Source organism: Mastigoproctus giganteus, chromosome 1, assembly GCF_048544385.1.
Source record: "Mastigoproctus giganteus isolate SK-2022 chromosome 1, ASM4854438v1, whole genome shotgun sequence".
Taxonomy (NCBI): domain Eukaryota; kingdom Metazoa; phylum Arthropoda; class Arachnida; order Uropygi; family Thelyphonidae; genus Mastigoproctus; species Mastigoproctus giganteus.
The window spans coordinates 117,731,881-117,755,484 of NC_143575.1; the positions used below are offsets into that span (position 1 = coordinate 117,731,881).

General features: G+C 37.7%; 1 protein-coding gene across 1 annotated transcript in view; it reads left to right on the top strand.

Annotated features, from left to right (window-relative positions):
- The window catches only part of mus201 (rad2 superfamily protein mus201), a 289,622-nt gene that overhangs the window by 116,350 nt on the left and 149,668 nt on the right, over positions 1-23,604 (top strand). The window contains exon 5 of the mRNA XM_090384178.1: positions 16,757-17,795. Coding sequence (XP_090240304.1) covers positions 16,757-17,795 — 1,039 coding nt within the window. The remainder of the gene's footprint in view (positions 1-16,756; positions 17,796-23,604) is intronic.

A 23,604-nucleotide genomic window follows, 5' to 3' on the forward strand; every position in this document is an offset into this window, starting at 1 on the left:
GGTTTTCGTAGCAACATCGATGATATTAATGAACTAATTCAATGCTTCAATCCGGTAGCTATGTGCCTACAGGAAACCAACTTGACTCCCCAAGTTTCCACTACAGTCAAAAATTACACTATTTACAGACAAGATAGATCTGACACTAATAGTGCTCATGGAGGAGTAGCCATCCTGTTGGACTCAAGAGTTCCTTCCAGATGCATTCCATTGCAAACCTCTTTAGAAGCTGTTGCCGCACGCATAGTAATTGGAATTACCATTACATTGGTCTCAATTTATCTTCCACCTAATCGTCCATATTCTATTCAGGAAATCGAAGGTCTCGTGTTGCAACTACCAGTTCCCTTCTGTCTACTAGGTGACTTTAATGCTCACCACCCATTATGGGGTTCATCCAGCTTAGACAGGCGTGGAAAACTTGTTGAAACGTTAATAGATAGACAGAATCTAACGTTGTTAAATACTTGCGCTCCTACCTATGTTCATTTTCCTACCGGATCAACCTCTGCAATAGACCTTTCCATCTGCTCTCCAGTGCTCTATCCAAGTATCCAGTGGGCAACGCTTAACGACCCTCACAACAGCGATCATTTCCCAATAATATGCAAAGTTCAAACTTCCTGTTCATTACCAACAGAAAATCCAGTAAAATGGAAATTTCCAAAGCCTGACTGGATAAAATATAGCATGCTTGTCTCGTTCGACAACCATATCATACAGTGCTCTCCTATCAACCATGTTACTGAACATATTACAAACCAAATTCTAACAGCTGCAACCGCTGCAATTCCACAATACCAAGTCAGGAAAAGGCGAAAATTAAATTATTGGTGGAACAAAGAGTGCAACAATGCAAAAAAAGAGAAAAACAAAGCTTGGAATCAATTCCACAAACATCCAACCACTTCCAATCTTATTAATTATAAGCGACTTAGAGCAAGAGCCCGTTATATCAGACGGAAAGCAAAAAAAGAATCTTGGATTAAATTCGCTTCCTCAGTTAATAAAAATACAGACATCAGACTGATCTGGAATAAGATAAAATTGTTAAATGGCAAAATTCCTCCAACATCTACTCCACTAATTAACTGGAATGGACAGGAACTCTCTACTCCTGCAGAAATCGCAAATGCACTAGGATCTGTATTTTCCCAGTTGTCCTCCTCAACTTCTTATGACCAGTCGTTTCAAAAAATTAAAGGTGTAACTGAAAAATCCAAACTGAATTTCACTGACAGATGTGCACTAAAATATAATCAACCATTTACCATGGTTGAACTTCAGCATGCTCTTACCAACACAAGGAATAGCGCTGCTGGCCCTGATGGGATATTTTATATAATGCTTAAAAATTTAAATACAAAGTCACAGTCATCACTGCTGTTCTTCCTCAATCGAATATTCACTGAACTACATACCCAAGCTCCTGGCGTCATTCCTACGTGCTGGCAATCCCAAAACCTGGTAGAGACTATTCTGCTCCTCAAAACTACAGACCAATTTCACTTACCAGCTGTCTGAGCAAAACCCTCGAAAAAATGATTCACAGCCGCCTGACTTGGTATCTTGAGTCCCAAAAGTTAATCAATAACAATTAATTTGGATTCAGAAAAAATCGATCATCATTGGACCTTATGATTAAAGCCGAAGCAAATATCAGAAATGCATTCATCAAAAAGGAGCATCTCGTTATGGTCTGTCTGGATATTGAGAAAGCTTTTGACACCACATGGCGTTTTGGCATTTTAAAGGATCTACATTCTCTTGGCCTGAGAGGAAATTTGCCATATTTCATCCAAAATTTTTTAGAACAAAGATCCTTTCAAGTTCGTTACCGGGGAACTCTCTCTAAAAAGTTTGTTCAGGAAGAAGGAATCCCTCAAGGGTCCGTTCTCAGCGCTACTCTATTCGCAATTAGAATTAATCACTTAACTGAAATTATTCCGAAAATAGTGGACTCATATCTTTATGCCGATGATCTAACAATCTCCTGCCACTCTCAAAACATGAACTATATTGAGAGACAATTGCAGATATCAATAAATCAGATCCAGATTTGGATGACACAAAACGGTTACAGACTATCCAGCCAGAAATCTACTGCCATTCATTTCTGCACCATGCGTAAAATGCATCCTGATCCTGAACTCCGATTAGATAACCATCTTATTCCAATTGCGAATAGTATTCGTCTGCTTGGCTTAATTTTTGACTGTAAGTTAAACTATCAAAAACACATTGAACATCTCCGGACAGCTTGCCAAAAGAAAATGAACATACTCAGAGCCTTATCAGCAACAACCTGGGGAGCAGATCGTTACACCTTGCTTCACTTATATAGATCCATAATTAGATCTCGTCTGGACTATGGCGCACCTGTCTTTGATTCTGCTAGGGAAAGTACCTTATCTCGTCTGAACCCTATTCAACATTCAGCTCTAAGAATAGCTTTAGGTTCGTTCAGAACATCACCAGTGCAAAGTCTTTATGTGGAAGCCTACGAAGCTCCTCTAAACATCAGAAGAAAGATGTTATTACTGAACTACGCAACCAAGGTCCAAAGCCAGTCAAACCATCCCAATTGGTCAATATTTAATGATCCGCCACTCAAGACCTTTTATAGAAACAAACCACAAGCAATTAGGCCTGCAGGTATTAGGTTAATGGAACTAGCAGAAAACTGGAACATACAACTCAAAGTCCACCAAGAACCTATAGATTACGTTCCTCCATGGTCTGTCATCATGCCGTGTTGTGATAATTATTTCCACCAATGGGGGAAACACTCTTTAACGAGTACTAACATCCAGCAACTCCACATTGCACATTTACAATGTTATCCCGACTTCGCGAAAATATATACTGACGGTTCAAAGTCCGAGAATGGATCAGGTGCAGCAGTGGTATTCCATGACACTATCACTTCTGTGTCACTTCCAACAGAATGCAGTAGTTACACCACTGAATTATATGCCATAAAGCTTGCTCTGGAAATCATTTTCCATCTCTCAATCGAAAAGAGCATAATCTACATAGACTCGCAAAGTGCCCTATTAGCAATGCAAAAGATTTCCCCATCTAGTCATCCGATACTACAGCAAATCAGATCAGAGTTGATTCGTCTCCAAGATCATCGGCAAAGCATTGTCTTCTGCTGGATCTCAGGCCATACTGGAATATCAGGAAACGAAATTGCAGATGATGCTGCCAAGCATCCATCCAGCACATCCGCAATGAATTTTCTGGTCCCGCTCAGTGACTACAAAATCCATATACGAAATATATGTAAGGAACGATGGACACTACAGTGGCAAACGCAGATGCATAACAAACTCCTTGAAATTAAACCTATACCCCAATTATGGGCCTCCAATTTTCGCACAAACAGACAACAAGAGGTTGTACTGGCCAGAGCCCGAATAGGCCACACCCATTTGACCCATCTATTTCTGTTATCAGGTAATGATCCTCCACAGTGTTCACATTGCCACAGGCCACTCACAATAAAACACATACTCCTGGAATGCACCTTGCATAACAACTCCCGTCTAATTTCATTCACTTCTCTGTCAAACTTACAAGAATTGTCACTTCGTCATATGATAGGCGAAAATTCAAACCTTACAGAATTTTTTTCCTTTCTGAAACGAATAGGTTTATATAACCAATTATAGAAGCCAATAAAATTAGTACTAACTACTATGATAGGTGCAATATGGCCTAAGTAGCCTTTGCACCAGAAAAATCCAAGCACAACAACAACAACAACAACAACAACAACATCCTCTTGCTCAGAATAATCACCTGAGAGGACATAAATTCAAATTGAGGAAAGACAGATGTAGGACAGACGTGAGGAAATTTGCCTTTAGCCAGCGGATGGTTGGTTGGTGGAACCGACTTCCATCCCTTGTCATGGAAGTTGATAGCCTAAATAAGTTTAAGGCTCAGCTGGACAGGTATTTCTAACGAACAGAGGGATGAAGTGGAAGTGGTTATTTTTTATTTATTTATTTAATTTTTTTTTTTTTTTGCTGATGCTGCATAAGCTTGCTTTCTTGCATCAAATGCCTCTACTAATGCTAATGCTATTATCTAAGTAACTATCCAGTTGACTTCTGAATTTTTTAAACTGTCAATTTGTAATTAAATGACTCACTGGCTAAAATAAAACTTCCTACAACCTTTTCCCTCTGTAATTTGAATTTATAGCCTTGAATTCTCTATAAAGGTGAAATTTCCACCTTCATTCATTTAACCAACCCGTCTCAGTGCCTCATAAACCTCAATCAGGTCCCCCTTTAAGGTGCTTGGTTGCCAAGCTCTCTAGCCCACATAATCAAATTCTTTACTTACACGACTGCACTTTTCCCAATCTCACCATGCAAGTTGCTCATCTTTGGACCTTTTCAAGGAGGTCAATATATTTTTTCATATGAGTTCTCCATACTTGGGCACAGTATTTCAAATGTGATCTTACAGTTACCTTACATGTGGGATTATGACTTCCCCATTTCTACAGGATATGTTTGATAAATAAAGCCTTTGAATGGTTTAATAAAGCCTTGAATGGTTTGAGCATGCTCAATGCTGATTGGATTCTTCCTCTTGCTCAGAATAATCACCTGAGAGGGCATAAATTCAAATTGAGGAAAGACAGTTGTAGGATACTTGTGCGGAAGTTTGCCTTTAGCCAGCGGGTAGTTGATTGGTGGAACAGACTTCCATCTTTTGTTGGTGGAAGTTGCAAGCCTAAATAAATTTAAGGCTGAGCCTCTACTACGTATGTCTCTACTAATGATAATGCTAAATCATTGATAGGACATCATTGGCTTTTCTGGCTGCCTTTTCACTGCTCAGAAAACTTCATATCTGCCTGTTTTGTAACTCCCAGATCCCTTTCTTCCTCAACCCCACCAAGTGTATAAATTATTTTGAGGCATTAAAAACATAGCTACCACTTTTCTGACTATTCTTGAAGCCTGTTTAAGTCATCCCAAAGGAGTGCTGCTTTGCACTGATTATTAACGACTCTCAAGACCTTTATTTTGTCTGCAAAATAAGTTGTTAATTTTGACATTATGCCCTTTATCCCTTTGTAAATGTGAATTATGAAAATCGGAAACAACAGTTGTCCAAGAACTGATCCTGGGAGAACCCCACTTCCCCAGTTCATGAAGGGGAATCAAAAGGTGACATGAGTAATTACAGACCTGTTAGCTCACTTATGTCCCAGGTAATATAATGGAGTCATTTGTTAAACAAGTAATACAAGACCATCTAGACAAGAAGGTAATTATACTGCAGTCGTAGAATGGATTTGTTAAAGGGCAATCTTGTTTGACCTATCTGGTTGGATACTGTGATGCAGTAACAAAGGAACTGGATGCAAAAAATTATTTTGATGTCATGGTCTTGGATTTCAGGAAAGCTTTTGATACTTTGCACATAAAAGACTGCTGTACAGTTGATTGATTGATTGATTTAGATTTTATTGGCGCATTAGCAGCTTTGACTATAATGTGCCAAGACCAGGTCCTGCTGTACAGATTGGGGCAGTGCAGCATTAAGGGCAAGTTACTGCTATGGATAAAGGGATGGCTGAGTGGAAGGTGACAGCGGTTATCAGTGGACAACTCTCTTTGTGGACTAATATTATTAGTCCACAAAGAGAGTTGTGAATCCCTGAGGAATTCACTAATAATATTAGTGAATTCCTCAGGGATTCATTGCTGGACCCATTGTTGCTTTCTATATATATTGATGAAGGTATATCAGGCTTTATGTGTAAGTTTTGCTAACGATAAAAAGTTGGGCTGGATGGTTAATGACTCTAATCAAGGTATGCTACTGCAAGGAGGTCTAGAAATATTTGGTAGATGGGCTGAGAAATTACAGTTGGAGTTTAATGATAACAAGTGCAAAGTACTGCGTATAGGTAGCAGTAAAGCCAAACATACTAGCTGGTGGTATTTCACTCAGGGTAGTGGAAAATGCAAAAAACCTAGGGATAATTATGAAGTTCTCTGAACAATGCAGACAGGTTTCCAGGAACACTCATGGGGTGTAGCCGAGTGGTCAGGAGTGGGAGTGCAGTAGCACATGCTCTTTGAGTAGACTGGGGTTCAAGCCCCTGACTGCTGAATACGGTCGATCTGCCAGCCCGCACTGGACCAGCGTGGCAGATTATGGTTCATTTCCCTCAGAATGAATTGTTGAGGAGGCTTCCATCCTGCAATGGGTTGATAATGGCTGCACTTTATTTTTATACAGGAATTTGCTAGCAGGAATAAGTTGATTATCCCAATGTTAAGCCTCATCTTGAGTACTGCATACAGGACCTGGAGGCCTTATTTTAGGAAGGATATAGATCTGCTGGAACAAGTGTAGAGAAGGACAAGAAGATTGGTGAAAGGGATGAAAGTTCAGTCTTACCAAAAAAGGTTTCATTTTTGCAAATTGCACTGTCTGGAGAATAGGCCCCTATAATGTGATCTGATTTAGGTGTTTGAGGCTTTGAGTAGATTGAACAAGCTTAATGCTGATGCGATTCTCCCTATTGCCGAGACCGCACACAGGCGGAAGCTGAAGGATGGTTGCAATATAGGTGTGCAGAGGTTTGCCTTCATCCAGCAAGTGGTTGATTGTTTGAGACTTCCCTCTGTTGTTGTGGAAGTGGGTAGTTTGAATAAATTCAAGGAAGAACTTGGAAAAATTATTGGATGGGATGGGACGGTGATGTGGGATTTTTTTTTTCCTGATGCTTTATAACTTAGCTTTTCTGCATCATATGCCACTACTTATGCTATTAGTAATTCTGAAAGAAACCTATTGGGAATATTTACAGAAGTTGCAGAAATATTATAAATGGGTCTTCTATCAAGGAGACTACTTCAAAGGATATTCATATGAATAGTCAGTACAATTTGATAACACCCCGTCTGTCACAAATCAGTTGCATTAAATCAGGTGCCTTTATTTATATTGTAATGGCAACGTGTGATGAATAACACACTTAGTTTCACCAAGAGAATGTATTTTCTTAACCTTATTTCAGGGCATTAAAAACAACTTCTTGTTGTCAAGGGCTATGAGTTACTGCATTACCTTGGAAAAATGCCATGCCAGCTTGAAAAAATGGCAGCTTTGCTTTTATGTATGAACTGTTTACACTATTAGAAGAATATGGTCTTCTAATGGTCTGCCCCATTCACGGCTACCTTGTAGCAATAAATTTTCAATGATTGTTCAATCTCTATGCTTAATAATTGCATCGTCATTTGCGGAACTCACTTGAATATATGCGTATTCACAGCATACTACAGCCACAACCCCCACCTTTCCTTGAGTATCTGACAGACACTGACTTTAAAGAGTATGTTATCTGTTCTACAGATGCTTCCATTCATTCCATGCAAATTTTAACTGTTTATTCCAAAAATTGTCTGTGTAATTTGAATGATCATTATATTTAAGGCAGAATAAAGAAGTTAACTAAATACTGGGAATGTCTTTAGTGTTTCTCAATCAGAAGATACAAAGGGACATATCTAAATTATGAATTAGGATTTAGCAATGACAAATGATGCAAGAAGGCACACTTATACAGCATCAACCAAAAATAAAAAAAAAAAAAACACTTACCACATCACATTTCTAACCCTTCTAATAATTTGTCTAGTTATTCCTTAAATTTCTTAAAACTATATTTCTTCAACACTTCTTTTCAGCAATCTTTTATGTGTAACATATGGAAGTTTATTCAGCAGTACCTACTGGCTGAAAGAATTCCTCACATCTATCCTGCAACCATTCTTCCTCAAATTAAATTATGCCCCCCCCCTCCTGTGTGTTGGCTGAGCAAGAGGAAGGATGCCATCAGCATTTAGCTTACTTGATCCATCAAAGTCTTAAACACCTCAATCAGATTTCTTAGCATGGCCATAATCTCCAGACACTCCAGTTTGCAGAACCAAAACTTTTCCTAGTAAGAGTACCCTTTTGTTTCCCTTACTAATCACATTGCCCTTGTCTTGCATACCTTTTAATAGATCCACATCCTTCCTAAAAGGAGGCTTTTAGACCTGTATGCAGTATTCAAGATATATCAACCATTACAAGATAGCCATTACCACAAGATAATCTTGTCAAACAAAAAATTCATTTCTTCTTAAAAAAGAAAATTCATGTTATATCATTGATACTAAATAATTGTCATTGTCAAATATTGTTATCAAAACTGCATGAGCTGTCATAGTAGCCTATCTGCACTGTTCAGAAAATTTCATGTCTTATTGCACATTTACTCCAGGTCTTTTTTTTTTTTTTTTTTTTGTTCTCTACTACTTCCATTGCATTACCACCTAACTAATATGTTTTTCAGCAACTACTACTACCCATCTGCAATACCATGCATAATGTTGATGTTAAACATCAATTGCTATTTCTCAGCCCATCTACCTAATATTTTCTAGATCGTGTTGCAGTAGCATATCCTGATTACAGGTGCCCCCCCCGCTTAACGCTGATCATTCGTTCTGGAAAAACAGAGCGCTAAGTGAATCCGCGCTAAGCGAGCGCCGCTTTCCCATAAGGTAACATATGTATTTATGAGCTGCGGTCAGTGCCATAGGATATTTCCTAATGAATAATAAACAGTAATGAAAAGATGCACAAATGTTGGTCAAAATATTTAATATTCAAATATTTGCACATATAAAATATTCTGCATTGCATATGTATAATTATGTGGTAACTACTTGCGTATCAAAAGTAAATTTAAAATTCCAATTAAAATAATGAATTTAATTTCATTGATGAATTTAATCATGAAAAATGTGTGGATTTTGAGTTGAACTTTGGCCCTCTTCCAAATAAACTAAAAGGGGTATTAATTTTAATCCCCCGCAGCGTTAAAACCAACAATAAAGTCAACCGATCCTTCACCGCTTTGAAACCTGGCATGTTTTTTCTTCTTTCAATATGAAACTTCTTTTAGGCATTCGTTTCCACAAAAGTCCTGCTTCATCTATGTTAAAAACTTATTGAGAAGTATAACACATAATACCCCTCTTCAATAATTTTAACAAAAGTTCTTTTTTGAAAGTTTCGGCTCCTTGATCTGCACTTGCGGCTTCTCCCTGGATTTTAAATCTATTCAACCAGCCCTTACCAGTTTTAAATGGTTCCACATTTTTTTTTTTTTTTTTTTTATAGGCGAGTTTTCTTCAGATCATCATATTGGCTAATCTCTTTCTCTCTCTTTTTAATATTTAACTTAACTGAATTCTGCATTGGAATATTATCTTCAATAAAATTAAAGCCTTTCCATTTCAATCCTAATAGCCGGCCTAGTCCTAGTTGCTTGCAGTGGAACAGCTATCTTTCCCGCTGCAAAAATTAATTCTTTATTTTTTTATAATTGTTCTTACAGTTAAAGTTGCAAGTCCTAAATTATGGCACACATCCGTTTGTCGTTGACCGGAATCGATTCGCTTCAAAACGTATAATTTACTTTTCAAATTCAGTCTTTTCCTTACATTTATAGTCTTCGTACTGTGCCCAGACGTTGTTGCTTTTTCATTCCTATCAGTCATTATTAGCTCTTCGCAAATGTAACTGCGTTGGTTGAATTAATTACGATACAATGTTCAAGTAAACTTTCTGTTACGCACGATGTCTAATACTCTACTGAGTGATGACTAGACTTCGGATAAATGCATATAACGCAAATATTACAAGCAATATACTTGATCATTTTTTAAAATGTTGATCGCGGAACTACGTTACAAGTCACTGTACTGACACTAAATTAGCGTGCAAGAAAATTTTACTGAGCGTGGGAAAATTTCTCAAGTCGGCGTGGGAAACGTTTTAATACTGTTTTGCTATTCATTTTCAAGCTATCGACTCCATCAAATGAAACGATTTCGTTAATATGTCAAAAATGTAATCTGTAAAAGAGCGTTATAGTGATCTGTGACAGCGTTATAGTCAGATACGGGTTATAATATAAGAACAGCGTTATAGCGAATCAGCGTAAAGCGAACCGCGTTATAACGGGTGCCTGCTGTACTGTCATTAACCGCATGCCAACCTTTGTGTCGTCTAAAAACTTAAATATTAAGCCTGATAATGCTCCATCAATATTTTAATAAATACTGTTGTTTTCAATATTTATTATTATTAAATATTGAAAACAACAATGCACCTAGCAATGAACCCCAAGGAAACTCTAATGTTGGTCCAAGAAGAGCAGTGTCCATTGATAACCACTGTCTTGCCCCACTCAACCATCCCTTTATCCATAGCAGTAACTTACTAATGCCACACTGCTCCAGTTATTACAGTAGTCTTTTATGTGGAACAGTATATTTTTACATTTTTATGCATAAAGGACTATTTAATGTGGAATGATACTACACAAAAGATACTATTCCACATATATAACACCAAAATAATTTTTTGATCATTTACTACATTAATATACTAAGAAAAAATATTAGACTCGATATAACAGCTTGCTTTTAACCAAGGAGTGATTAGAGCCTGTGACTGTAAATATGATTAACATTTGTATTGATTTATTGTGAACTCTATTGACCTGGTGGTCATGCTGGAGTATAAACAAGAACTTTTTTTTTTTTTTTTTTTTTTTATAAAGAAATGATACATGATTTGAAATTAGCTGTATTTTTTTAATATTGATGCATAAGCTTTTCTTTCCTATAGTCATTTTCTTAACATAAATAACTATGGTGACATTTTTTGTAACAAGATATGCTAGGGTAATGTTAATTTTAGTAAAGATAGTGTTGAGTGAAAAGAATTATAGTCGGACCTCTATATAATGAAATTGATCATTCGTTTGAAAAAATTTGTTAAACAGAAATTTCGTTATAAAGAAATATGATCTTTTCAACATTCAGAAATATGGTAAAAGATGGGAAATAAATCAGAAATAAGTGGGAATGAATAAATTTTCTAACATTTTAAAATAATTAATTTATTAATACATACATATTAAGAAATGACGACTTACACGATGCGCAAAATATATTATTACACAAAAAATTATTTTAAGAATAATTTTTTTGAAGAATTATTTCATAAAATATTTGGTTATTTTTTGTTGTACACTGGATTTTACTGTACATCCTTCATAAAGATGTTTGCATTTATTTAAACACTCAAATATATTTTCTTCACACTGAAGGCTTCGATGCAAAGTTGCAAATGCTGCCAACATTTTATGTTTGGAAGGTTTAATATTGCGCTCATTGCCTTCATTGCTCTTATTTTCATCCAACTCATTGTCAATATTGTCACTAGTTTTTTGAATACTCTCCAAAATGTCGGAACCACTCTGATATTCAGCTACTATGACATTGTTATCAATTCCAAAAATTCGTCAAGAACAGTTTCTCCACTGATTAAACCTCTCACTTGGAGTTCTTCCCAAGATTGCTCAATATCTTGTAGTAGTTCAACTCTCTCATAGCTTTAATTGGCATTTTAGCAAAACCTGCTTTTACAAAACAATTCTTAATCGTTGTTTCCATCACAGCTTGGCTGCACACATTTGCCATCTGCAAATCTACACTGGAAATTTCGCTGGAAACTTCAAAAATTTCGCTTTTCATCCAAGATATTTTGTTTCAAATTCTTGATAATGCCTTGGTCCATTGACTGCAATTTTTTATTATTATTATTAGCTATATGGTTGCAAGGAAGCTTGAGGCTTATGCTACACCAGCCAAAAAAAAAAAATTCCTGAGTTACCCTGAGAGAGAGAGAGAGAGAGAGAGAGAGAGAGACAAAAATAGAAGGGAATCACCAAGAAAGAAGAATGATGATATCCAGCTCAGGACCTGGGTGTGCCAAGCCCATACCAGATGTGAGCCCCTGGGGTTTAGATGAAGTATTCAAAGGGAAGAAAACAGCTTCACACTTGTAAGTTTTGAAATTACCAAGTGAAGGTGAACAAGGCAGTTGTGGACAATCAATGTGATTTTTCTGTTTTATTTCGTCATCTTTCTATCGAAATTTAAAATACACTATTCAAAAATTTTGCTTTTCATCCAAGATATTTTGTTGTAGTTGTAGTCCAACTCTAACGACTTTATTCCTTTGAAAAATTGGGTTGTTTACATTTTTTCCCTATTACCTAAAGTTTCAGTTTTTCATTACCAGCCAAACAAGACTAATTCTAACAAGACTAACTAAATAAGACAGTAAGGAAAGAATTAGTCTTGTGCCAAACAAGACTAATTCTCTCCTTACTGTTTTTTATCATCTAAACTTTTGAAAGTCAGTGTCTTGTTCGGCAAACATTTAAAAAAATAGACCTGTTTCATCAACGCTGAATGTATTTGGGCTCCCTATTTTTTTTTTTTTCAAAACGCTTTCTGTGGAATAGGTACAATCCTCTTCCAATGGGTACAATCTTCCAATTTCCAATGGATACAACCCCACTTTCACCAGAAATAACTTTTTCGAGAAAGTGCTTTTTAAATTTTTCCAGCCAACCAGAACTGGCTTGGAATGTTTTATGCATACACCATAGCCTTTTCTTTTATTAATGGCCTTAATATCAGCATGTTTTGGACTCAAATCAACTTCACTTCTTAAAAACAGCTTTATACAAGCATAATTTTGCATGCATCCGACTGGGTCCTGTTTCCTCAAACAGTTTGAGAATCAAAACAGTTTTTCAAAATGGTGACACACTACTAGCAGGGATACCTAATTTTAAAGCAATTTCTTTTTTTTTTTTTTAACTCCCTGATCTACACTATTATGCACTTCCACATTTTCCATGGCACTTAAGTATTTCCTTTTACAGTTTTAAGGTTACTTGCACAGCAGCTAAAACAAAACTGATTTAGCTTTTACCTGCCATATAAACAGACAGGTGAAAATGTAGATTACTCATTTCTGTGAAACAACAGATGAATTTCTGGGATAAAGGAAAATCACTCTCTCCTAATCCTCTAATAGGGTGCTTACAGTAGAAAACAGGTTGACCAGAGCCACTGGGTCGGAAAGATGCCTTAATCTTTGCCAATGCCCACATCGAAAATATGCCTTAATCTTTGCCAATGCCTGTGGAAACATAGATAACAGTTGACCAGCACAACTTCTTGGTACAGTAGAGGCGTTTGTATAGGTTTTACAGGCACCACTAGATTGTGGAATATTTCAGCTCTTAATTTGTGCTCTTAAGAATTAGCATTATTTTTAGCATTAGCATTAGTAGAGGCATTTGATGCAAGAAAGCAAGCTTATGCAGCATCAGCCAAAAAAAAAAAAAAAAACCCACATCCACTTCACCCCTTTGTTCGTTCAAAATACCTGTCCAGCTGAGCCTTAAACTTATTTAGGCTATCAACCTCCACTACAAGGGATGGAAGTCTGTTCCACCAACCAACCACCCGCTGGCTAAAGGCAAATTTCTGCACGTCTATCCTACATCTGTCTTTCCTCAATTTGAATTTATGCCCTCTCAGGTGATTATTCTGAGCTAGAGGAAGAATCCCATCAGCATTGAGCATGCTCAAACCATTCAAGGCTTTATACACCTCTATCAGATCACCTCGCTGGTGCCTAGTCTCCAGACACTGTAATTTGCAAAACTTAAGCCTTTCTTCGTAAGAGCACCCCTTTGTTCCATTCACTAATCTTGTTGCCCTTCTCTGTACTCGTTCCAGCAGCTCTACATCCTTCTTGAAATGAGGCCTCCAGACCTGTATACAGTACTCTAGGTGTGGCCTGACCATTGCCTTATACAAGGGAATAATCACCTTCTTATCCCTGCTGGAAAAATTCTTGTATATCGTTGACAATACTCCATGAGCTACTCTTGCAGCCCGTCTGCACTGCTCAGAGAACTTCATATCTGCCTGCACAACCACCCCCAAATCCCTTTCATTCTCTACCACTGTCAGTGTAGTACCACAGAGTTGATACGTTGCTCTGGGGTTGCTGTTTCCCCATGTGTAGTACTTTACATTTGTCAATGTTAAACTTCATTTGCCACCTCTCAGCCCATCTGCTCAACCTTTCCAGATCCTGTTGCAGCAGCATAGTGTCAGTAGTGTCCTTGACAACCCTGCCAACCTTTGTATCGTCTGCAAACTTGGTCATTAAGCTTGATATAGCATAATCAATATCATTTATAAATACAGAAAACAATAATGGACCCAACACTGAGCCCTGAGGGACTCCACTAATAACATTAGTCCACAATGAGCAGTGTCCATTGATTACCACTCTGTCTTCTCCCCCTCAACCACCCCTTTATCCTTAGCAGCAATTTGCCTCCAATGTCACACTGCTCCAATTTGTGTAGCAGTCTTCCATGTGCAACAGTACCAAAGCCTTTCTAAGAAGATCCAAGTATATAATATCAAAGCTATTCCCTGCATCCAGTTCTTTTGTGACTCATCATAGTATCCAGTCAAATTGGTCAGGCAAGACTTCCCCTTAACAAAACCATGCTGTGTCCGAGCTATAACTGAAGTCTTGTCTAAATGATCCTGCAGTGCTTCCTTAACCAGTGCCTCCATTAATTTTCCTGGAAGAGAAGTTAAGCTCACAGGTCTATAATTACTTGTTAAGCTCACAGGTCTATAATTACTTGTGTCAGCCTTTGATCCTCCTTTGTGAATTGGGGTCACATTTGCACATTTCCAGTCTATGGGTACCTCCCCTGAGTCCAAGGAAGCTCTCATAATTATGGCTAAGGGTTTGCTTACTTCCTTTGCTGCCTCCTTTAATATAACTGGATAGATCCCATCCACCCCGGGTGCCTTTCTTGTGTTTATCTTCAACAGTTTCTCCTCCACTTTACTCCCAGTTATTTCAAGATTCTGTAGCTTACTGCTAGAGTTGAATACACCTCTGGCATTCCCCTCGCTGAATAACTCCTTATGTGTGAATGTCGATGCAAAATATTCATTTAGTTTGTTAGCTGCCTGAGCAGGATCATCAACAGTTGACCCATCAATATCAAGTGGACCAATCTGATTCATCCTCTTCCTTCTAGAGTTTACATAAGTAAAGAACTCTTTGCTGTTTTTCTTTGCATCCCTTGCCAAGGATTTCTCGTAATCTGCCTTCGCCTGCCTAACCTCCTTTGTAACTTGGTTGCATATCAACTTGTATCTATCATAGGCTTCTGTGTCATGTGTTAATTTGTAAGTATCCCATGCATTTTTCTTCTCTGCCATATGCCACATTAGTTCATCTGACATCCATTTTGGCCTAAACCTTGAACAATATTTCTTAGTTGGTATGTAAAGCCTAGTAGCTTCCAAGATAAGTTCTTTGAATGCTTCCCATTTTGAATTTGCTGTTGGTAACATCATCAGTTGGTCCCACTGTATAGAATTTAAATACTGTCTCAGTCCATCGTAGTCGCCTTTACGGAAGCAATAACCCTTCCCTTTACCCCTAATGGTAGTTACCTCTTTGAGTAAATCCCACTTCAGCACACTGTGATCACTGCCACCTAGTGGTTCATTTATCTGCAGATTCTTAATGCATGAAGAATCACTGCTGATAATCAAATCAAGAGTATTCCTCCCTCTAGTTGCCTCCCGAACATGCTGATGTAGAAAACAATCATCCAATAAATCCACAAAAGCCCTGCTAGTGTGTGAGTGACTAGCCCCCAAATTCCAGTCAATATCTGGGAAATTAAAATCTGCCATTATAAGACTCTCTGATTTACTGGCCCACTCTATTTCCCTGTACAGTTTCTTATTATACTCATCAGAGTCATTAGGCCTATAGCACACTCCTACTCTCAATTTTGATCTCCCAATGCTTATGTCACACCAAACTGACTCAATACTGCACTGTCCAGCGATGTCGACTGGCTTCACTTCCTTGGTTTTTATGTGTTTCTTAACTAATAGCATAACCCCTCCCCCCTTCCTATCCTGTCTGTTCTTTCTGTAGACGTTGTACTCCCCAAATTCCAGTTCTGCATCCGTTATATCTGTGTGACACCACGTCTCTGATATCCCAACAATATCTGCCTTTGATGTTTTGAGCAATACCTCAAATTCATCAAATTTATTTACTAATCTCCTAGCATTGGTGTACACGCAAGTATACCTGCACCTGTTTCTATTCTTAGCTACCATAACACAAGCCATGTGTTTACTTGTACCGCAATGGCTCCCAGCAGTCTCTGAAATATCATACATCTTGTTTTTCAGGCTTCTGCTCATTCTAATAGAAGCAGTGCAAGAATCTCTTTCACCTCTGCCAGTGGCTAATGTCAATCTATTGGTCTTTGTCTCCCCCCAAGCTAGCAGTTTTCCGACCCACCTAACACTGCCTCGATAGCATCAGCAAATATTCTTGCACCCTTTAACTCTTAAAAGGTCACGGGATTATTCTTAATCATTTTAGCTCTTAATTTGTGCTCTCTACAGCATCAGCTCTATTGCTTAAAGGCCAGAGATGTGACTAATGCGTACCAAGGTCTCTCGAAATCAGTTTGTTATATGGAAATTTTCTCCATTATACAGAAACTATTTTCAATGTAACTATTTTCAAGGGGAAATCAAAAAAATTCACTATATGGAAGTTCGTTAAAGAGAGGTCTGACTGTATATTATTGTGCAATATACTTATTTTCATTGATCTTGATTTTGCTTAAAATATATTTTTTTTGCTCTGAAGTGATTTGTTGAAATATAATATTTAATCTCTTATTAAATATTTTTCTCTCTCTGGATAGGAATCTCATATCTTTTCACATTTTCAAGTTAACAATCTTTTGAAGAGAAGACATGTACAAAAAAAGATTGAAGAAGTTAAAAAGGAAATGAATAGATATTTATCATCTGATATATATTCATATTATGAAGAAGAAGAAACAAAAACTGGCTATGATGTTGAAATAAGAAAAATTATATCTGAGGACTGTGCTCAGTATGTATTGATGAAGAAGTTTGAAAACTGTGCAGCAAATCATGAAAATGACTCCCGTATGAGTTCAAATATCCAACTTCGTAAAATATGTATGGTGAAGGAGCAGCCATTAGCTAGTGAAACTTCAGCTGAAATTCATTTTATGTCAAATGAGAAACATCCATTGAAAGTTGAAACAGTAACTGTGGACTCTTCTCAAGATGAAATTAAGCAATCCGTTGTTAAAAATCCTAGCACATTTAATGCAGAGTCTGGTTGTCACGAAATTGAACTTGGCTTAGTTGAAAGAGACAACATTATCTTAGAAAATTCACTGTCACACTGTGATAAGGAAGTTAATTTAATCACATCTGGTAAGTCATGTGATAAGAAGGCTGTTGCTGAATTACACCCACAAACTAGACTGCAGAACTCGGGGTCCTTATCTTTGGAATCTTTGAAAGATGTTACAGAAGAAAATTATAATTACACTGATTCACTGTCACACTGTGATAAGAGAGTTAATTTAATTATATCTAGCAGTTCATCGGATAAGAAGGTAGATACTGAACTACACCTTCGAACTAAACTGGAGAATTCAGAGTCATCATCTTTGGAGTCTTTGAAAGATGTTAAACAAGAAAATTATAATTGTACTGATCTTAATAGCACATTAAAAATACAGTATCCTATATCAAAGGGACAACTTTCACAGGAATTAAAAGACATATTTCCGCTCCCAGGTATAAGAAGACAATCAGATGAAATTATGTGTGAATCTTTATTGACAAAAAATAAAATCAGTTTAGACGTTTCATTGTTACTGGGTAGTAAAGGAGAAGGCAAAATAAGTGACTGTTCTTCAGGTATTGTTCAATTTTATTTTGTACATTTTATTCAGTAATTGAAATGCCTTATTAATTACTTTCTTTCATGCTTTTTTATTATTACAGTTCGGACACGCTGCTAATTCGGACATAATTTCCGCAAAGTAATTTCAAATTTCCCGGGTCGGCACACTGACCTGCCGCTACTGTTTTGGTGGTGTTGGTTGCAGCATCAGCTGTTGGCATGAACTCGTAAACACTGGCAAACCATTCCCACTTGTTTTTCTGCATTTATTATTATAACCTGCTCACATTTAGCCCCAGCCATAGTTCCAATGCATAAAGGAAGTGCTTCTCGTGGTGTAAAGCGCAAACACCGCACATTGTCCATAACAGATAAAGTTGAACTTCTGAAAAAACTTGATAGCGGTGTGTCTGTGAGAAGTTTAACTCTGCTTAATTATAAATTCCAGCAATTTCTCTAAGTTCCTCTTATCTTAGTAATTTTCTTTTAGCCATTCCTTTTTAGATTTTTTTTTTTTTTTTTACAACAAACTTGTGGAAAAACACAACACAATATGATGGATAATACAGCGCGCTAATGAACTTGTTTTCACAAAATCTCTAACAATACTGACAAACTTATTGCGACATTTGAGAAGTTATTTTATCGTAATTAATTTTATTGCAGCACTCGCCACACGTGCAATAAACTAACCACAAACGACCTTCATATGTATACCGTACTGGTATAATAGTACGGTATACATATGAAGGTATAATACTGTCACACATATGTGACCGACATGGCTTCTCAAGAAATAAAGTAACCAACATACTTTAGTTACAAAAACATATATGTGACATAAAAAAATACTTTTTTTTATATATATTTTAAGCGAAAAAACGACAACACTGACATTACAATATTTATTTTAGAATTACTAATCAAATTATTTCCTAAATATTTTTTGGCCCCTGGGGAATTTTTTTCTTAAACTAGCTTGGCAGTCAACGAGTTAAAGGTAGAAGGAGGTGGTGAGTGGTGACAAATGGGCCTGGAGTACTGGGGTCCATAGTTTCAAATACAGATATATACAGTTATACCCAGATATTTATTAACAAATAAAGTACAAATAAAATAAAATATAAGTACAAAAATCAGTAGCTTTCGGAACACGTGTCCCTTTATCAACTGATAAGTTAATATAAAATTTGAATACACTATAAGCAAAGTGTGGCACGTTAATCATGCGTCATTGTTGTAGCACGGACGTGTGCTGCCTTACGCCAGTGATCATCCATCAATAAAACGGTTGTCTCTAGGATGGGATGCAGACGCATGCCTTTCTGGGGATTTAATGCCTTAGGGTTGTTTATTATGTTTAGTGACTCTAGCCATAGCCGGTGGTGAAAGTGTCGCGCGTGGTCCACTATCTCAAAGTCGCGCTTGGGGTCAAGATCGTGGTTGGTAGCCAAAAATGTTCTGCGAGCATGGACTGGTCAGTTTCGGCAAGCCGGATTGCTCTGTCGTGTTTCGTGAGGCGATCCTGGAGACGTCTCGATGTCTCACCTACGTAGCAACTGTTACAGGCCTTACAGGTGATACGGTACACTACATTGCTGCGTAAGACAGGTGTGACAGGGGGTCTTCACACTGGAGACAAGTGAACGTAGGTTCCTACCGGGTAATTGTACACATTTGATGTTGTAACTTCTAAGGATCTTCGAGATACGTCCTGACACTCCTGGATAGTACGGAATGTAGGCGGACGATATGCCGACTTGCTTCGGAGGTCTTGGGTTGAATGTAAGTTCTTCTGCCTGTAACAAGCATCTGTTTAGTACATGGGATGGATAACCGTTTAGTACATGGGATGGATAAATGCGGTTATCCATCCCATGTACTAAACAGATGCTTGTTACAGGCAGAAGAACTTACATTCAACCCAAGACCTCCGAAGCAAGTCGGCATATCGTCCGCCTACATTCTGTACTATCCAGGAGTGTCAGGACGTATCTCGAAGATCCTTAGAAGTTACAACATCAAATGTGTACAATTACCCGGTAGGAACCTACGTTCACTTGTCTCCAGTGTGAAGACCCCTGTCACACCTGTCTTACGCAGCAATGTAGTGTACCGTATCACCTGTAAGGCCTGTAACAGTTGCTACGTAGGTGAGACATCGAGACGTCTCCAGGATCGCCTCATGGAACACGACAGAGCAATCCGGCTTGCCGAAACTGACCAGTCCGTGCTCGCAGAACATTTTTGGGCTACCAACCACGATCTTGACCCCAAGCGCGACTTTGAGATAGTGGACCACGCGCGACACTTTCGCCACCGCCTATGGCTAGAGTCACTAAACATAATAAACAACCCTAAGGCATTAAATCGCCAGAAAGGCATGCATCTGCATCCCATCCTAGAGACAACCGTTTTATTGATGGATGATCACTGGCGTAAGGCAGCACACGTCCGTGCTACAACAATGACGCATGATTAACGTGCCACACTTTGCTTGTAGTGTATTCAAATTTTATATTGACTTATCAGTTGATAAAGGGACATGTGTTCCGAAAGCTACTGGTTTTTGTATTTATATTTTATTTTATTTGTACTTTATTTGTTAATAAATATCTGGGTATAACTGTATATATATCTGTATTAGAAGGAGGTGGTTAGCTGTTGGGTAAAATGTATGTGCTAAAATAACCACTGGTGATCCGGCAAACTCACTAATCTGGCACCACACAGGTCCCAGTGCTGCCGGATTAGTGATGGTCGACCTGTATTATGAATTCTCTCTGGGAGATATTGTCTATATATGATCATTAGATGAAATTAAAATGACTCCTTAGCAGAAAGCAAATATTTAAGAGATTTTATGGCAAAATAATTATATATGAAAAGTCAGCATGATTGACTATTGTTTAAATATTGTAGGCATAATATTTAAACAGTATCTATAGGTATAATATTTGAATATTTAGACAGTATTTATGGGTATTATATTATAGGTATTACAGGTAATTAATACGTAGGTAATATTACAGGTATAATATTTAAAATTTATTCTTAAAAGGATAGACTGCTTTTACAGGGATGGTATACACTTAAATAGAAAGAGCACAGGGATGTTTGCTGGTAATATTGAGGCAGTGTTAGGTGGGTTGGAAAACTGCTAGCTTGGGGGGGGGATTCACAGACTAATAGATTAACAGTAGCTGCAGGCAGAGGTGAAAGTGATTCTTGCACTGCTTCCATTGGAATGAGCAGCAGACTGGGAAGCATGTTGCTGGGGATTTCAAATACTGCTGGGTAGTTGTCATGGAACAAGTAAAAACATGGGCTGTGTTAGGTTAACTAAGAGTAAGATTGTTGTTGAGATATTAGAGACGTGGTGTCACACAGATATATGGAATGCAGAATTGGCATTTGGGAAGTACAACATTTACAGAAATGATAGACAGGATAGGAAAGCGAGGGAGAGGTTATGCTATTAGTTAATATTTAAAATAAATAAATGCACAAGGCATAATACTTTAAGAGTTTGGTATCTATATAATATCGGTGTTTAAATACACCATAGATAACTCTTAATAAACTACAAAGTAGTTGTGGTAGGCATCATTTGCTCTTTCTCATATTGTGCTCTGCCTTCACGACGAGTTGCCATGATATTGCACTACTTCGAATAAGTAACTCTTCACTAATAGAGAAGGCTATTGTTACTTATTCTCAGTTGAGTACCACCACCCAGACAGCACTGTTTCACGGCTATTGGCCGATCATCAGTGGGTGGGCAGGTACCCTGGTAATGCAGACATGACGACCCAGTTGTGAAGTTAATCACACAATATGAGAGATGCCAAGAGGTGTAGATGTCAATATTTAAAATAAATAAATGCACAAGGCATAATACTTTAAGAGTTTGGTATCTATATAATATCGGTGTTTAAATACACCATAGATAACTCTTAATAAACTACAAAGTAGTTGTGGTAGGCATCATTTGCTCTTTCTCATATTGTGCTCTGCCTTCACGACGAGTTGCCATGATATTGCACTACTTCGAATAAGTAACTCTTCACTAATAGAGAAGGCTATTGTTACTTATTCTCAGTTGAGTACCACCACCCAGACAGCACTGTTTCACGGCTATTGGCCGATCATCAGTGGGTGGGCAGGTACCCTGGTAATGCAGACATGACGACCCAGTTGTGAAGTTAATCACACAATATGAGAGATGCCAAGAGGTGTAGATGTCAATATTTAAAATAAATAAATGCACAAGGCATAATACTTTAAGAGTTTGGTATCTATATAATATCGGTGTTTAAATACACCATAGATAACTCTTAATAAACTACAAAGTAGTTGTGGTAGGCATCATTTGCTCTTTCTCATATTGTGCTCTGCCTTCACGACGAGTTGCCATGATATTGCACTACTTCGAATAAGTAACTCTTCACTAATAGAGAAGGCTATTGTTACTTATTCTCAGTTGAGTACCACCACCCAGACAGCACTGTTTCACGGCTATTGGCCGATCATCAGTGGGTGGGCAGGTACCCTGGTAATGCAGACATGACGACCCAGTTGTGAAGTTAATCACACAATATGAGAGATGCCAAGAGGTGTAGATGTCAATATTTAAAATAAATAAATGCACAAGGCATAATACTTTAAGAGTTTGGTATCTATATAATATCGGTGTTTAAATACACCATAGATAACTCTTAATAAACTACAAAGTAGTTGTGGTAGGCATCATTTGCTCTTTCTCATATTGTGCTCTGCCTTCACGACGAGTTGCCATGATATTGCACTACTTCGAATAAGTAACTCTTCACTAATAGAGAAGGCTATTGTTACTTATTCTCAGTTGAGTACCACCACCCAGACCACTGTTTCACGGCTATTGGCCGATCATCAGTGGGTGGGCAGGTACCCTGGTAATGCAGACATGACGACCCAGTTGTGAAGTTAATCACACAATATGAGAGATGCCAAGAGGTGTAGATGTCAATATTTAAAATAAATAAATGCACAAGGCATAATACTTTAAGAGTTTGGTATCTATATAATATCGGTGTTTAAATACACCATAGATAACTCTTAATAAACTACAAAGTAGTTGTGGTAGGCATCATTTGCTCTTTCTCATATTGTGCTCTGCCTTCACGACGAGTTGCCATGATATTGCACTACTTCGAATAAGTAACTCTTCACTAATAGAGAAGGCTATTGACATCTACACCTCTTGGCATCTCTCATATTGTGTGATTAACTTCACAACTGGGTCGTCATGTCTGCATTACCAGGGTACCTGCCCACCCACTGATGATCGGCCAATAGCCGTGAAACAGTGCTGTCTGGGTGGTGGTACTCAACTGAGAATAAGTAACAATAGCCTTCTCTATTAGTGAAGAGTTACTTATTCGAAGTAGTGCAATATCATGGCAACTCGTCGTGAAGGCAGAGCACAATATGAGAAAGAGCAAATGATGCCTACCACAACTACTTTGTAGTTTATTAAGAGTTATCTATGGTGTATTTAAACACCGATATTATATAGATACCAAACTCTTAAAGTATTATGCCTTGTGCATTTATTTATTTTAAATATTGACATCTACACCTCTTGGCATCTCTCATATTGTGTGATTAACTTCACAACTGGGTCGTCATGTCTGCATTACCAGGGTACCTGCCCACCCACTGATGATCGGCCAATAGCCGTGAAACAGTGCTGTCTGGGTGGTGGTACTCAACTGAGAATAAGTAACAATAGCCTTCTCTATTAGTGAAGAGTTACTTATTCGAAGTAGTGCAATATCATGG